At 43.9% G+C, this 17,550-nt stretch overlaps 1 protein-coding gene across 1 annotated transcript in view; it reads right to left on the minus strand.

Annotated features, from left to right (window-relative positions):
• GABBR2 (gamma-aminobutyric acid type B receptor subunit 2) overlaps positions 1 to 17,550 on the minus strand; it is a 1,245,145-nt gene that overhangs the window by 559,429 nt on the left and 668,166 nt on the right. The window contains exons 6-7 of the mRNA XM_019509192.1: positions 15,156 to 15,347; positions 11,638 to 11,874 (exon numbers count right to left, since the gene is read on the minus strand). Of these exons, the coding sequence (XP_019364737.1) occupies positions 11,638 to 11,874; positions 15,156 to 15,347 (429 nt within the window). The remainder of the gene's footprint in view (positions 1 to 11,637; positions 11,875 to 15,155; positions 15,348 to 17,550) is intronic.

Raw genomic sequence — 17,550 nt, forward strand, 5'->3', positions numbered from 1 at the left:
CTACTACAACTGCCTTATTCTGTTTTATTTTAGCAAAATTAATGTTCCATGAGGGAGTTAATTTTTTCATGATGTAAGAGGGTTTTTTGACCTTGCTCATTCACAATAGAGGGTCTGAAAACAGAGATATTGTTTCTGCCCAGATTTTACATTTCTGTGTTCCTGGATGCAGCAGTTCTTCCCCAGCTGACCCAACATTAGGTAAAACATTTTAATTAATGTGTCATCAAGTTAATTACTAAAACTTTAATACTGTCCAGATTTCCTTTTTTTTCAGAAGCTTACATTGTTTTTCATGTACAGATAAAGCCCTTGCATAATCATCACTTTTTCCTCATTTTGAGTAACATTTTTAAAAAAAGCATAATAATTTATAATAAAATCTTTTTGTCCTGAATAATTAAAAAAAATATTTTCTACTCTGACTCCTGGCTTATATGAACTCATAGGAAAATCTTCAAGTAAATGACAAATAATAGTAATTTAACTGCTGTAAGAAATTATGAATTTATAGCTATTTTTTCAGCCAAGATTCCTGAGAGCTATTGATTCAAACTTTTCAGCATTTCAATGAAAAACCTATCTAATTTACATTTGGCTCTAAAAATTGATATCTTATCTGCTGTAGTTACATTCTATAGTGGTCTATAGTGTTCTGGGTGAGCCCACAGGAGCATTCTTTTCCAGTGATTTCTGTGATTAAAATTCCATTGAGAAAATACATTACATGGCCAATTTTCTTCAATAGCAGATCCATTACAGACTAGAAAAGAAATCCCATAGGGATTGAAATCTGAAATCCCATAGGGTCTCCACACATTGCTAATAGCATATTTGAAAAATCAAGCTTATGACTTATTTAAGGATCTTATTAATAAATAAGCATTTTACACTGAACAAAAGACAACTCATAACAAATTCTGATAAACTAACCTGCTCTCATTGTTACCATGCAGAGTGCTATCTACTGATTTTTTCCCACCTTGAATACTCCAAGGCTTGAACCTTCTGACTAATACATGACTGAGGGCACAACTACATGAGATGTGTTAATGTACCTTAGCCTAAGTTACTGCGCAGTATGGGCATGTGTGTACATGTGCATGCCCTTACTGCATAGTAACTTGGGCTAATCATGACTAAATTTGACACCTGTAAATGCAGGTATTAAATTTAGTCACAATTAGTTAATGTGCAGTAACGCACATATAGATGTGACCCAGCAGTAACGTTAGTGCCGGGTCTGCCCCAGCCACTAGGGATCCAGCCCAAACCTAGCCCCAGGGATTCTGGCTGGCCACCTCTCCTGCTCCAGGGTTGGGATGGTCTCTGGAAGCCCCTAACAGAAGGGCATAAAAGGCAGTAGCCATTTTGTGCCCTGGGGCACAAACATCAGGGAGCCTGTTCATTGTCCAGGAGCCCAGCAGGCCTTGTGCCCCCCAGGACAGGCTACAGTCTGCCTCTGTGTGGCTTGCTCCCTCTGCAGAGCTGCTGCTTGGTTGCAGGTGAGTGTTGCAGAGGACTGGAACTTGCTGTACCCCTTGCCCAGCTCTGATATCCCCACTAGGCTGATGGCTGGCTGTCTCTGGCAGCAGGACCAGCATCTGGTCCCTGCTGCTGCTCACGTTCAGCACTGTCACTTTGCAGGTACTGTGGTGAAGTGCTTCTGCCACATGGCTCCCAGTCCATGGCCGTGCTCTGCTGTGAAGTGCTCATGAGCACTGTCCAGGGCCGGCCATAGACAGACAGCTGTGCAGGGGCCCAGAGAGCTGGCGTGGGTTGAGAATGTCATCCTCATCATCTTCCCTGTCAAGCCCTGCCCCTGCCCCTGTGTGCACACCTGTGCAGACCACCTGGGCACCTAACTGGTCCTGGGAGGAGGTTGGCGACCTTGTGGCACTCTGGGGCTACGCTAATGTGCAGAGGCAGTCCATGCAGGGCAGGTGCTCGAATGCCAGCATTTATGAGGCCCTGCTGGGTGGCATGTGTGCATGAGGGCGCTCCTGGTTGGTGTGGCAGTGCTGCATTAAGGTCAAGGCCTTGCGGGCGCAGTGACTTGCTGAGACCAACTACACTCATTGGTCCAGTCATGCCCATAAGAGCATGCCTTTATCTGGGAGCTAACTCATATTTTGGTGCCCCAGGACCCAGCTTGGCCAAGCCCTCACCCCGCCCTGACCACTCTAGTGACACATCACCAGAGGGGCCCTCAGACCTTCAGTGCCCTGCCCTGCCCTCCTTCCCAGCTGCTGCATCTCAGGGAGCCCTGGCTAGCAGCTACCTTGTCCTTGGTACAGCCTTGGAGCCCCCACGAGGAGTGGGCAGCCATGCCAGTGCCATCCACGAACAGCACCACCCCCCTCCCAGGGGTGGGCCCTGGCTAGGCATCAGCCCACCACAGGCTGCGGACAATGAGTGCAGCCAGACACTGTCGCTGACAGGGAGGCCCGAGCTGATCCACCAGCCTCACCAGTGCACTGGAGGAGAGCCCTCCCAGTCTCTGTGCCTGCCCCTGTCTCTGGCCCTGGTCCCTGCCCCTGGCCATAGCCCCTGCTCCCCTGGCCCCAGTTTGCTCCCCCTACAGCAAGCAGTGGGGTGAGACACAGTTCAGAACTTTATTCAGCAGCCCATATTGCCACAGCTTGGCGGGCATGCAGTGGTGGAGGTTGCAGGGCAGCGGCAGAAGTTGCAGGGCAGCCCATGCTTTCCCCCTGTGCCATTGTAGCTCAGGGTCCCAAAGCAGAAGTGCAGGTGTGCCTGGGGCACCAGCAGGATTAGCAGCAGAAGGGCGTAGTGATTCAGGCACCCCTCTGCTGAACAAACAGCTCATCTCACACTGCCTGGGGCACACACAACAGGGGCATGCTCAGGGCACAGTGGCAGCATGGGGAAGGGCTCCCCTCGGTGGCCACAGTGGCACATGGAAAGGCTGCAGGGACTTGGCACTAACTTTAGTGCCAAGTCTCTGCACATGTAGACACCTGCCAAAAATCGCTTGAGGTACATTAGCTTAATGCACATTACATTTAGTCACACTTAAATACACATGTAGACATGCCCTGATAGGAAGTGATAAAGCTAAAAGAAAGAGAAAGTGGTTCATGCAGTGCTACCTAGAATTGATCAAAAATTTTATGTGGTCAAACACTTTGAAGTCAAATTTATATTATCCCCAAGCACTGTGCCAGAACTTAAAACACAAATTCGGTGCCACAAACTCCCATTGGCAATGTATTAAGAGGCAGCCAACATCAAATAGCCTAGTAGTTTTTGCACTGTCATGCAACAGAAGATTAAGGTTCGGATGCATAACTAACATTACTGAGGGCTGTAAACCTCAGTCTCCCACAGCCCCAGTGAATGCCCTGACCTCTGGGAATACTGAGGTGGAGATCTCTTTTGTATCTTCTGAACATCACACAACCCTTCCCAACAGAAATTCAGCCACAAAATGATTTTTTCATCAGAAATGTTTGTGTGTGTGTATACATATAAATCTATTGTATAGATATATATGCAGTATAGATAAAATGTTTCAGCTATCTCTAGGATGAGAGAAGAGGGGGATGGCCAAAGTGTGCTCTATTTTACTGAGGTTTGCTCAGCTGGTAGATGGCTGCTGGGGGACTACTGCCAGATGGCACAGGTTAGAGAAGCCCCAAGACACATTATAACTTGTGCTGTGGCTGAGATGTATGAATCTGCAAATATCTCCCTGATGGCTTTTCTCTTGGCATCACCAAATGGAAACTCAATGTAGCAGAGAATCCGGTCCAATAGGCCCATGGATTGTTAGCAGATTCTTGCTCTTCCAATATGCTAAGAATCAGGTCACTTGTGTGGAGGGAATTTAAATGTGTAGGGTTTATATGAGGAAATAAAAACCCATTTCATTATTCTGATATTTTTGCAAGCCTCTTCCTATATTTACTGTCAAGGGTGGCTCACTCATGGGCTAACATTGCTCAGTCGTTATTGCATGATATTGCCATGTGATAGCCAACTAATTAGCTCAAATCAACAGTTTCCATTACTGCTATCAAATACTACTTTAAGATCTAAGTTCCTATGGGTTTTCTTTGGCAGTTCTGTGTACTGCTAACAGGAAACTGCAGCAATAGAAAAATATACAATTTGCTTTTAACAAAAGTAATATTTAAGAAGGTTAGTTAAAAAAAAAGAAAGTAGCTTTCTGTCTCATTAGTAGTTTTATTTGGCATTACTTTACCATGCTGGGATAGGTGCTACTATAATAAAAATGTGAACTAATAATAACTTGCTTCATAAAGTGCCCCAACCATGATGCCTGGCACACTGAAAAATATTTTAATTTACCACAAAGATATTATGAAACGCCACTATTAATCACAGGGGGAATAAGGCTTAATTAATATAGAAATCCCTAAACCACTTAATGTGGCTGACAATGAAACTTTTTCTCTCTCTCCTCACAAAGCAATGTAGTTCATAGATGATTTTTCACTTCCTCATGTCCCCTCTGAGACTAGTTTTAAAATTAAAATGTCATGCTTCTTCATCTTGGATTAAATATTTTCCCTTGACAACCAAGACTGTGATAATGCAATCTATCACTTTTGCTATGATGGGCTGTCAAGACCAAACAGGTGGAATGGTAGAGTGTGCAAAGAAAAACAAAGGACTAGCCTTCCAGTTTGTGAAACAGACCACAGCAAAGCATCATCAGCAATCCCTCAATTCAAGGTTGACCTCTACCACAGGTCATTGATGGGTCTTGAGATGGCTTAAGAGTACAATCGTTGAGCCATAGACCCGTCTACAGAAAATTGCTGGTCTTTCTGCAGGGGAGATTTGGTTGCAGGCTGGAATTTCTCTCCTTTTCCTTCCTGTCTCTTCTTTACTTTAAGGGCAAGATGTTTTACCTTAAAATGGGCTGCTGCTTGGTTGAGATTTGCAGCGCCAATGGAGTTGGTCAGCAGACAACTCCACTTCACTCTTGATGTCTGCCTTCCTTTTCTTGAGGTATGCCTTCAATGTGTCCTTGAAGCATTTCTTCTGGCCACTGCAAGATCTCAAGTCATTACTTAGCTAGAAGTAGAGCACTTGTTTTGGGAGTCAAGAGTCAGGCATCTGCACAGAATGTCTAGTCCAGCAAAGTTGGTGCTTGAGGATCACAGACATAATGCTGATAACACTGGTTTCAACAAGGATGCCAGTGTTTTGTGTGGTGATGTGGAGGATTTTCTGGAGGCATTATTGGTGATACCTCTCTAGGGTCTTGAGATGATGATGGTAGGTCATCCATGTTTCACATCTGTAGAGGAGAATGGGAATAATGACTGCTTTTTAGACCTGGATCTTGGTGTTTTTCCAGAGATTGAAGTGAATGTGGAGGCAATTTCCCACAGGAGGCACTTGCGCACTGGATCCTGTGCTGGATATCCTCATCGGTGTTCACTCTCTGAGAGAGATGGCTCCCAAGGTAAGGGAAATGGGTCTTTCCCTCAATGGTAATTTGGGAGGGACGTAAAGGACTAGCCTTTCTGGAGCAGCCTGGAGCAGGCTGATAGAGCATTTTAGTCTTCTCAATGTTGAGGGAGGGTCCCAGAGTTTGGTAGGCTTCTCCAAAAAGATCCAGCATGATCTGGTGGTTTTTCTCAGTCTGTGCAAAGATGACAGTGATCGGTATACTAAAGGTCAAGGATGGTTGTTTTAAGTACTTTGGTCTTTGACTGAAAATGTCACAGATCGAGGAGCCCTCCATCCATTCAGTACTCAATGTCAATTGCAGAAGGAAGGCAATCCTTAATGAGAACCAGGATGACTGTCAGAAAAATAAAGAACAGAGTTGGGGTGACCAATTAGGGGATGTGGATGTGTCTCTGATCCACTATGTAGAATGGTCACAATCTTCTGGCTGTGGAGGAGCCTCAGGACCTTGACGTAATTTTTCAAGGCATCCAAATATGGACAGTACTTTTCATAAGGCTTCATGATTGATGGAATCAAAGGCTGTAGTAAGGTCAATGAAGGTCGTAGTAAGGTCAATGAAGGTCATATACAGGTCCTGATGTTTTTTCTGACACTCTTCTTGGAATTGGCAGGCAACAAAGATTGTGTCAATTGTCCCACAGGATAGTTTGAAACCACACTAAGATTCTGTCAGGACTTCCTCAGCAAGAGGCAGAAGCAGAAGGCAGTGAAGGAGGATGTGCGCAAAAATTTTCCCTACTGTGAAAAGGAGGGCCATATGCCAACAGTTCTTGCACACAGACTTATTCACTTTCTTGAAGACAGTCATGATGTTGGAATTCCTCAGGTCCCCAGCAATCTCTTCATTGTTCCAAATCCAAAGAATACACTTGTGTAGTCTCATTAAAAGATTTTGATATCAGACTTGTAGATTTCAGCAGGTATGCCATCTGGTCCGGTAGCCTTGTTGTTCTTGGTTTCTTTGTTGGCGCTCCAGACTTCTTCTAGTATAGGAGGGTTGCTGAGGGATCTCCTTTCAGGGTGCTGGGGTATGGACTTGATGGCGGTATTTACCACAGTCAACTCATGGTTCAGTAGTGCCTCAAAGTACTCTTTCCATCTTGCTTGGATAGATTCATTGTCTTTGAGGAGTACTGAGCAATCCTGCAATTGCAGGAAAGTAGGACCACCATAGCAAATAGTACATGGTAAATGAAAATGCCTCTTGAATAGCCCATGAAGTAAAAAGTAATTGGTGTTTACAATATTCTTCCACTTTTCCCCACGCTCTGCGGACACACCGAACTTTGAGATGTGTATGTCAGTACATAGCTTCATAGTGCTTAGGGTCGGAAGGGACCTAAACAGATTATCAGGTCTGACCCCCAGCCCTGGGCAGGAACAAGTGCTGGGGTCATAACACCCCAGCCAAATATCTGTCCAGCCTCCCCTTGAAAACCCCCAATGTAGGAGAGAGCACCATGTCCCTTGGGAGTCCATTCGAGAGCCTGGCAGATCTAACTGTAAAGTAATGTCTCCTGACGTCCAGCCTGAACCTTCTCTCTAACAATTTGTGGCCATTATTCCTAGTAACCCCCAGTGGTGCCCAAGGTAACAGAGCCTCACCCAATTCCTGCTGGTCCCCCCGGTGACTTTGTAAATGGCCACCAGATCCCCTCTCAGGTTTCTCTTATGGAGGCTGAATAGATTCAGGCCCTTCAGCCTCTCTTTGTAGGGCCTGACCCGCTGCCCCTTGACCATGTGAGTGGCTCTCCTCTGGACCCTCTCAATGCTAGCCACATCCTTCTTCAAGTGGAGTGCCCAAAACTGGATGCAGCACTCCAACTGTAGCCTGACCAATGCCACGTAGAGGAGAAAGGTTACCTCCTTGGACCTGCTTGTGATGCATCTGTCAGCCTTATTGACCCCTTCCTTGCACTGGTGGCTCATGTGCATCCTGGAGTCAACAATAACTACCGTGGGGATCTTTAAGAAGAGGCTTGATGACTACCTGGCTGGACTCATTTGAGTCCAGTCTTTTCTCCCGCCCAGGCGGGGGGTCGGACCTGAAGATCTACAAGGTCCCTTCTGACCCTACTTCTGTGATTCTATGAATAACTCCAAGATCCTTTTCTGCCAGTGTTTTGACAAAAGGGGTGCTCCCCAGCCAATAGGTGTGTTGCTGGTTCCTTCTCCCTAGATGCAGCACCCTGCACTTGTCTGCATTGAATTCCATCCTATTCTCATCCATCCACCTCTGTAACCTGTCTAGATCTAGCTGGATTCTGTCCCACCCCTCCAGCATGTCCACCTCACCACTCATCTTGGTGTCGTCAGCGAATTTGGAAAGTGTGCTTTCCACACCCACATCCAGATCACTGATAAAGATGTTGAAAAGTACAGGCCGCAGGACTGAGCCCTGGGGAGTCCACTGCCCACATCCCTCCAGGTCAAAAACCACTCTCTGGGTCCAACCATCTAGCCAATTTGGCTAGTAACTTTCCATAATCCTCAATATGCTGTCATAATTATGCCACCAGGTGTGCTGGGGTAGCATCACAGCTCTATTCATGAGAAGCATGTTACTTCCCCCTTCATGAAGAAAGCTGTGAGACAACTCAAGGGACAGTGCATAGGAAAATGTGACACGATGCCCTATCTCCCCACCTTGTGATAGTAACACAACAGGCCATGATCTTCCCCTACAGGAATTAGAAGATACCCAACTACTATAATTTTATCTTAAATTTCTGCCAGGAGTTCACAGAATGTGAACCATCTCTTTCCGTCTTGCATGCCAGCTTGTCTCTCTGGCAAATTCTACAAGATTTCTCACTATCGACTTCATTGTAACGTGTCCAAAACAAAGCACCTCAGCTGTCCAACAAACCCCTGCCACCACCTCAAACAATTCTGTGATGCTGTTAAGAAACACCCCCCACCCTGCAGTTTCCGCCTATAACAAAACTATCACTTGCAGAGCTCAGGGTTGCCAGTCCCAAGAATTCAAATATCACGTTTGGCTTCCAAAATATGATGTGACTGGTTTAGAAATAATGAGATTACAAATATAATAAAAAGATATCAAAGTCTACTAATCTCCCAGTGTTTGAGCATTTTAGGGTTCACGTTGTCAAGGTTTTGTCCGTAGTGAATACTTTTTTTTTTGTAGTGAAAAACTTAGATTCTCACATAACTCCCTAAGGCAGAGAGACAAATCCCCTGATATTTAATACTGGGAGACTGCAGTAAACACACAGAAATTAACAACAGTGCACACCAAACGGCTAATCAACATCCACATTCTATGCTTCTGGTAACTATTTTTGAACCCCCACCCATTCAGAAGCACCCCAATCACTTTCCTTCTGTTATGCTGCTGTCTGAAATCTGGCTTTTTCTAACAATCAGCATTCCTATTCAGACTCATTATCACATGTCTAGCCTACAACAACTTCCTCTTCTCATACCTCTAATTCATATTGTGTATTCTGAACACAGCTGCTAGAATCACCTTTTTTGCTCTTCTTTCTGATCAAACACGTACCCTCTTTGAAGCCCTGACCTGTCTCCTTCCCACTTGGTGTGGCCAATGATGCCACACTTGATTGCTCATTTTCACACTTCTACATGTGCTATTGTGCCTTCTCCCCTGTGGCCTTCTATGGTAGCAGCCACCTCCCAAAATTAATCCATGGGACCAGTAGTCTCCACACTTCAAATCTCTCCTGCACCCCATGATGGGGCTGGAACTTCCACAATACTTCTGATGATGGAGGGGGCTGGTGTGGTTAGGAGGAATTGAAAGACAGTATGCAAGATCACATGTGTTCACAGGCTAGGCTCCCCACAAACACACCCAAATCCAAAATATGACTCTGCACTCAGCAGCCTATTCATTGCCTCTCTCTCAGAGCACCAAATGAAACAGGAAGTCCCCAAACTCTAAAATATGGGGAAAGGCTTAGCTTGGCTTAGCTAGGCCAGCCACACTGTGTGTACCTAGTGGTCCATCCCTGCCCTAGAATAGGAGCCTTCTATGAGGTACACTGAATGTAGCTCTGAAGTAGTAATGATCTGTATTGCTTTACAAAGGGTTCAATGTTCAACCCTCCTGGTGCTGAGAAATAGGGGACTATGGCAGTTGCTTATAAAAGAAAGTCAGAATAAATCCTATAGAAAAAGAAATCACTGTAAATAAACTACTTACCAGAGAGGCTATGGATTTTGGTTACAAGGTTACTCAACAACTAAAAAATACTAGATTTATCACTGCTTGCATAACTTCAATTTACTCTACCCTTTGTTTGCTGGCTTTGTGTATGCATTATGATACAGGCTTTAATTTCATGATCACACACTATTTTTTCCACAGGTCCTCTGCCTTATTCAGTACATAAGAATGGAAAAGAGGGAAGAATTAATATCTTTTAGCAGCTAAATGGTCACATTTGCTACCTTTTTTTTTTTTTTAATTTGCAGTCTGAAAACCCCCCCAAAAACTCTTGACAAGTTTGAGGGCCCTGGTACATGTTCAGATTAAAGCAGGAGAGAAACCAGTTATCGAGCTGTTACACATTTTTAAGCACTAACTTTATAGCTGGTTGGCTCTTTATAGCTGCTTAGTCATTTTTATCATGTGATATTACTTTGCATGTGCAGCTGGTTTAAATCTATTGCATAATTAACCAGTTAATTGTGTGATAATTACTTTGCACTTGTGGCTGGTCTTATTTTGCACATGTGGCAAGTCTAGACTTATTGTGTGATTAACCAGTTAATTGTGTGATAATTACTTTGCACTTGTGGCTGGTCTTATTTTGCACATGTGGCAAGTCTAGACTTATTGTGTGATTAACCAGTTAATTGCATAATATATGTAGCATGTAGCAGGGGCCTTATTGTAACATCATTTTTCCAGAACGTAGCTTGCTACAATAATTGTTGTACTAAAAAAGTCAGTACTGTTTCTGGTCCCTGGTGTATAAACATTTTTCCTTATATAACTAGCCTTTGTGTATGCTACTTCTGTTTGCTCTATAAAGTCAAGTGACAGGTTTTGTAATCAAGTGGATATCAACTGAGTTGAGGACAGATTGTGACAGACTGTTACACAATTACACATGGGTAGGAACTGCATAGTAAACCTTCCTACTTTTGTCACTCTCTACGAAGGACGAATGAACCATACAATCCCTTTGCTTGAAGAAGTGCTGGCTTGGTTACTCCATGAACCACTGGAAACGCACACTGGCCCCAAAGCCCCCATTACATATCTGTGCACTCTGCAGGCCAGGTGCACACAGGCAAGTTTGCTGCAAGTCAAATGGGGTCACAGCAGGCCTCTCGTCAGCCATGTTGGAAGCCCTGGAAGCCATTTTACCTGAGGATGAGTACCTCCCAGACAACACCTGGTCCTTGTCTTGGAGGGAGCATCTTTCTACCATCTCTAATACAGAGCTGTAAATGGGACATACAGCAGGTACACTGTGAACAGCCCTGCCAAAAGACCTATGGAGATTTATGAACCATATTCCAACCTTTTTTAATGCAGCACAAGGTCAAAGCCACTACAGTGTAATCACTATAGTTACTATGTATACACAGTGGTATAACTGGGATCAGAATTTGGCTATACATATATATGTTACCAGACTCTTATTCCCAGTTAGTACACTGAAAGCTGCTTCAAGTGATGTGAAGTACACTCAAAGTTGTTATAATCTGTTTGGGGAGTCCATAGCAGTTGCAGTGCTGGTGTAGCCAGTTCTGCACCACTGTCTCAACCTATCTGGCAGAAAAGATTTGGAGTGGGGAAAAAGTGCTATCCAAGCACCCTTTCATTTCAGCAATTCTTAGTTATTAAAATGCCCATGTATTTCAACCCAAAGGAGATACAGAACTCTTGAAGCAGTTCTGAATTGTTCCCAAGAACCATAAGAGTGCCTATGAGCCTTAAAATGATAGTCAGAAGGTTTAGTCATCTGACTCCAAGTAGCTGATTTTGTGGGCAAATATTCTTACTAATTTTGTTATTTTGTAAGTAAGATATACCTAGGAGACCTCCCCAAATATAAGAAAATACATATACACCATTGCCTATGTTTTTCAAAACTATTTAAAATGTAATGCATACCTCAGATGCTGACTTGAAAATCAAGCATATAAGAGACGCTTAGGACTTACCGTTACACCAAAGAAGTTAGTTTCATTCATAGCATCCAGAAAAATTTTGCCAAGTTTATGGTTTGTGTAATTAAAATCCTCAATTTTTTGGTGCCTGTTGGTAGCATTGAGATACTTCATTGCCCGCTGTAGCGTTTTGGCAATCACCCATATTCCATCATAGGCATAACCATGAAATTTACTGGACTGTCCATCTCCACGTTTAGCATTGTATTCCTTTTCATACTGTTGTGGAGTCTGTAGAGAAGGAAATAAATCTTTACTACTTTGCATGTCACAGATTTGGATCCACAATTTGCACCCTAAAAATACATTTTATAAACATGTCCTACTGATAATATGCAAGATCCCTAAACAAGGGCTAGGCAAGAGTTAAAATCTGAGAAGCTCCTGCACTTTCCTGAATTGCAAGAGTGATGATATCAGGAGTGGAGGAAAGGATCTAGACAGAGAGAAAATTCTTCCAAAGCTCTGTCATGTAGCACATTGATTCTCAATCACTGCTCTATTCTTAAGCAGGCCAGGAAATCCTTCTAAGGGTGCTGTATAATAATAGCACTGTTAGGTGTGAAAACCATGATTCACACGATAAACCCAGAGATTTCAAATAGGAACCTATAGCATCAAAAACATTCTGACTTGTTCTTCTTTCTGAGAACTTTGCAACAGAAAAATTGCTCTACTATTTTTCCATAGTTAAAAAATTAGTGAAACCTATGAGTTGGCATTTTCTGAAGGGTTCCTTGGGAGTGTCCAGACGAATGTGGCCATGAGGTATGTGGTGACTCAAACATGTTTGCAGCATCATATACTGCGTTGCCAGGTGTTGTCTGCCCTTCAAGTGTGCATTGCCTGTGCATGTGCTACTCCGTTTTTTTTCCATGGGGTTTTTTGACCCTGGATATCCAAGGGTCAAAAAAAGCTCATGGAAAAAAACCCAGTAGTGCATGCATGGGCAGTGGATGCTGCTGAAAAGCAGAGCCAGGCCACCCAGAGGCATGGTGCTGCTGCCAGCCAGGTTCTGCCCAGGTGGATTGCCAATTCTGCAGCCCCGGGAGGGCCCCAGGTAAGGCCCAGTGCTGGCCCCAGCCTCGCCAAACATCCCTGGGGCAACTTGCTGCCTGACAAAGTGTGTGTAGCCCGGGTGCCCCTGGGGTGCCAAACATCTGCGCTCATCTGGACATGCCCCTTTAGTCTAACAAGGTTGAGAACCACTGATTCAAAGGTTTGGTGATGCCCTAAAGTGCAATGTTACATAAACTTTCCATTTTTTCTTAATATGTGATTACTCTGAACAATAAACGTCAATTTTTTTAACCTTGTTAAACTTGCAACGACCTTGGTGTTCTGTCATGGGAACAAGGTCCTTACACCATTTCAGACTGTACAAGTGCAAAAGGCGCACAGGAGTGACATTTTTACCCATGGGCGAGCACATGCATGTATTTCTGCATATATTTATGAAATGTTAGACAGAGAGCTAGAAAGTAAAAAGCACCTTTGAACCTCACATGGTCACATTCTTACCTGGAATGCTACATATCCCGTATCTAAAACCTAAAGGCCCATCTAATTTTGTGAGAGACAGAGTAACGCTGAAGTCAACTTTATGCAGAATTGGGCTTAACCAAGTAAAAATGAGAGCACAAAAAATTGAAAGAGATTGCAAGCAGAGTCTAGTTTTTTATTTGACGATTTCACTGACACCATGCAGCATGTGATATTGTGGACTGCAATTTGTGCGTTTTGGGATGCTTTATTGGGTATCTCGTGATAAGGGGGAAAAAAGACAAAATTGAGATGCATTTCACCTGCACCTCATCCTATAGAAGAAAAAATGGTTTCTAAAGTAGTAGCAGTAGTAGTAGTACACGGAAGGAAAAAAAAAGAATAATTAAAACAACTACACTATAAGTTCAACTAAAGAAATGAGAATAATCTTTAATAGAAGAATTGATCTCGTTTAACCAGAATAATTAGTGTTGTATTTTTTCAATAAGTATGATGGATAAAAAGTGTCTCAGAAAATTATGGGACTGCTCACTGAAGAAGTGTTGGAAAACCAGGGCAACTAATAGAGGGATCCCTAGCTTTAGGAATAAACAGGCTCCAGTTGCATTACCTGCTTTGGTGGTGTTTATAGCAGCACTCTTGCACTTTAAACAGAGCCTTTGTCAGCAGACTAATTGCTCAGCAGTAGGCTGTGTAAAGCTTTGGTCCCGGACTTGATTTGGTGGAGATTCGGCCCAATTCAGTGACCGAATCTCCAAATCCAAATCGAATCAGAGGACCCTTTAATCTCTCCAAATCGAATCGGAACCCTCCGAATCAATTCGGAGAGTTTTGAAAGATTCCACAATTCAGACATAGACACAGCTTAAATATTTTTTTCTACATACCTCAAGGTACCAGGCAGCTTGCGAATGCTACGGTGTGGCAGATGGAGCATCCCACAGGAGCGTAGGGGGCTCCCCAGTGCGCTCAGCAGCACACCCAGAAACGGACCAGAAGGACTTCCGGTTCACTTCTGGATCCATTAAGGAGTGTGTGGGTGGGCCCCCCACAGCCCCCCTGCTCAGCAACTGGTGCCTCCTGGGTCTTGGGGGGCTCCTGGAGTCCCCCTACTGCTGATCACTGAGCTGGGGGAGATGTGTGTGGGGGGTCCATGTGCTCATCAGCGGACCCAGAAGTGGACTGGAAGTACTTCTGGTCCGCTTCCAAGTTCACTGCTGAGCACGAGCACACGGGGGCGGGGAGGGGGGGAGTGCTCCTGTGAGATGCTCCATCTGCCCCACATCACAGCGTTCATGAGCTGCACCTGATACCTTGAGGTATGTAAAAAAAACATTTAAAGCTGTGTCTATGGCTGAAGCGCTGATTCTCTGAATCAGCATTGAATCTTCAAATTCAGATTCAGCTGAACTGAATCAGGGACAGTGATCTGAACTAACGAATCAAATCCCTGTCCCCGATTCGGGCCAAATCTGAATCGAATATGACCTTTTCGCACACCCCTACTCAGCAGTTCAGCAGCAATGATTTCCTCCACATGAGTGCCTCCAGAAAATTTTCTGGCCCACAAGAACAACTGTCAGACACTTATTTCCGCTTGAGAATACATACCAAGAGAAAGAAAGCAGGAGTCCCACTGTGCATGTGAAAAGGGGCAGAAGGTAAGGGAATGAGAGTCTGGAGTCCACTCATGGATGGAGGAAAGTAAAATAATGCAAGAAGACAACAGGGAATGAAAGTTATGGAACATGGCAAAGCATCTCAAGTCCACAGGAGAGTGAACAGAGAAGATGAGGGGTTGCTGTATATGAGTTATTTGGAGATACACATAACTCCCTCACTTTTCTGGCCACTGAAGGTACTTAAAGGCACAAAATAAATCCAAACCCTACAGGGGTTCTCCCTGTAGTTATCACATTTTAAACAACTGGGTGGCAAAACAATATGGACCATAGTAGGAATATTTTTAAATGCTATACAAACATTGTGGGAAAAAGGACACTAACCCTTCCTGATATGGTCTTTATCACTTTTGAACTAAGGGGTTCAAAATCCACTCCAATGTAACCTTCCATGGCAGTGAGAAGATTCTTCCTGAGACACTGCGAAGAATTAATCCAAGATTCCCACCAGGAACTTTCATACCAGCCAGGAATTATCCATTGATATTTACTGCCATACATCTCCTCATCATATGCCTACAAATTAAAGAAAATAATAAAAAAGAAAGTTAGTAGACATCTAGCAGCTTACTGATTAGAAAACCCTTCAGGTACACATTAAAAAATCCTGTTTAATTTTCTACATAATTAATACATTGATGTAATAATTAAAAGATACGAAGTATTTGCTATGACAAAAAAAAAGCAGGAAGGGAAAAGCATGGAAGTGGAGCAATTCCATAAACAATCTTTTCTAATGTGCTATTAAACATCAGTATGGATACATAGGAGCATGAACACACACTCTCTCTCTCTCTCTCACACACACACACACACAAGCAGGTATTGCTAATGTGAAATATCTTTATTAATCACCAGGTCATAGTAATTTGTCTCAGGTTAAGCACACTTGTTATCAATAAATTGCATTATATCAGAGCTGGGAACATAGCCTTTTGCTACAGTTCATGCTAAATTGCTAAAGAAATAGCATGCTAAATCATCCAAAAACTGAAACCGAGAATTAGGGAGAGAATGAAAACAAAAAATCATAAGCCTGTAACCAATAAGTCAACAATTCAGTGTTGCAAATGCCCTTGCTGTGATTGTAATGTAACTGGTATAGAAACATTAAGGCCCAAATACTATTTCATCTAAAAGTATCTAAATGCTGCTTCAGCATCCAAACAGTTTCATAAGAAGCATTTTTGATGGTTACAAATTTTAAATCCTGTTTCCATCTGCACAACTAGTCTTGTCCTTCTGAGCATGCTTAGAAAGGATCTGCAGAGACCAAATATGGTCTAGAGCAATCTTGTTTCTCCACCTTTTAGCTGAGGGGTGTCAAACTCAACCCAGGTCCCTGGTTGAATCCAGATGATGGGGGCTCCTTCTGGACTAGATCTGTGGGGAGCCAGCAGCAACTGCAGTGGGACTGCACTCAAGCAGCAGTGCGATTCTGGGGACCTAACACCGATGGCCATGTTCACTGGAGTCAGGGACCCCCAATTCTGCAGTAGCACACACCCTCAACCTCCAGTAGCCCACCAGTCCACTGGCAGACCTCATGGACCAGTTCCATGGGCTGGATGTTTGACACCCCTGCTTTAGCCCAATGCTGCAATGGCTGGAGGACTTTCCCAGGAAGCAGAACACCTAGGTTTAAGGTCTTCCCAGTTTAGCAGGGGATTAAACTTACCTCCCCTAACTCATTCCCAGAGTAGTGCTTTAAACACTAGGCCACAGGCTAGGAATTGCCCAGAGCATCATCTTGAAGCTGAGGCAAGATATTTGGCCAAGAGAAGAACTAAGCAAATAGCAGCAGACTGGGGCTCAGTGAGAAGGACACTCGCCAGGAAGGGAAGGTGCCTGCAGTTCTGACCCTTGACCTTTCTCCTACTATTGTATATCCTTCTTATCAAAATATTATTAAAGTCAAAACAGAAACACCACTGTAGAGGGGTAGAGGCAGGGGCCAAAGACAAGGGCACCCTTCTGTCTATGGCAGTATCCATTTCACAGATTGAGAGAGCCATTTCCTGAGTGCGCATAATGGCTCCTCAGTGGCTCGTCAGCGTGTTCAGAAGGGCAAATCTAGTGAGGCAGGTGGAAATAGGATCAAAAATACTAAGTGGCAAGGAGGCAGAAGAGAATTTGGGCCTATGTAGTACTTTTTTGAGGAGGATGAATTAACAGTAAATGTGGTAGCATGACAGCCATGTCACAGTAATTCTTTTCCCATACAGAACTTACTAAGTTAATATTGATCCTTTTCTTAAAAATATTGAGTACTCGTTTAACACACAGAAACTGACACTATGTCAATCTACTTAAAAAATATAACATACACAAAGCAGACAATGCATCTACAGTGTTTTGTTTGGTTTTTTTAGACACATAGGGCCCCTTTACATGTGCAGGTAAAGGCGCAGTGGGGTCTAATGTGTGATCCATGCAAAATCACGTCTTCTGCCATGCCACATATGCATGGCAGGAAGTGTAATTGTGGGATTCTTCATTACATCCCATCACACCTTACTGCCAGTGCAGGGGAGCTTAATCCTGGGATTCCCTTGTACTGGCAAGAAGCAAGCAATTGAAGCTGGGAGCCCCCTCACTTGAGTGTCCTTCCAACCATGATCACCATGGGTAGGAGATTCAGTTGCAGCAATCTCCCAGCCTCAGGGGAGTTTGAAACCTCTGCCACGGTCTTCTAGCCTTGGGGGGGGGGGGGGGGGGG

The sequence above is a fragment of the Gavialis gangeticus genome, unplaced genomic scaffold, assembly GCF_001723915.1.
Source record: "Gavialis gangeticus isolate Ggan-Ray unplaced genomic scaffold, GavGan_comp1, whole genome shotgun sequence".
Taxonomy (NCBI): Eukaryota; Metazoa; Chordata; order Crocodylia; family Gavialidae; genus Gavialis; species Gavialis gangeticus.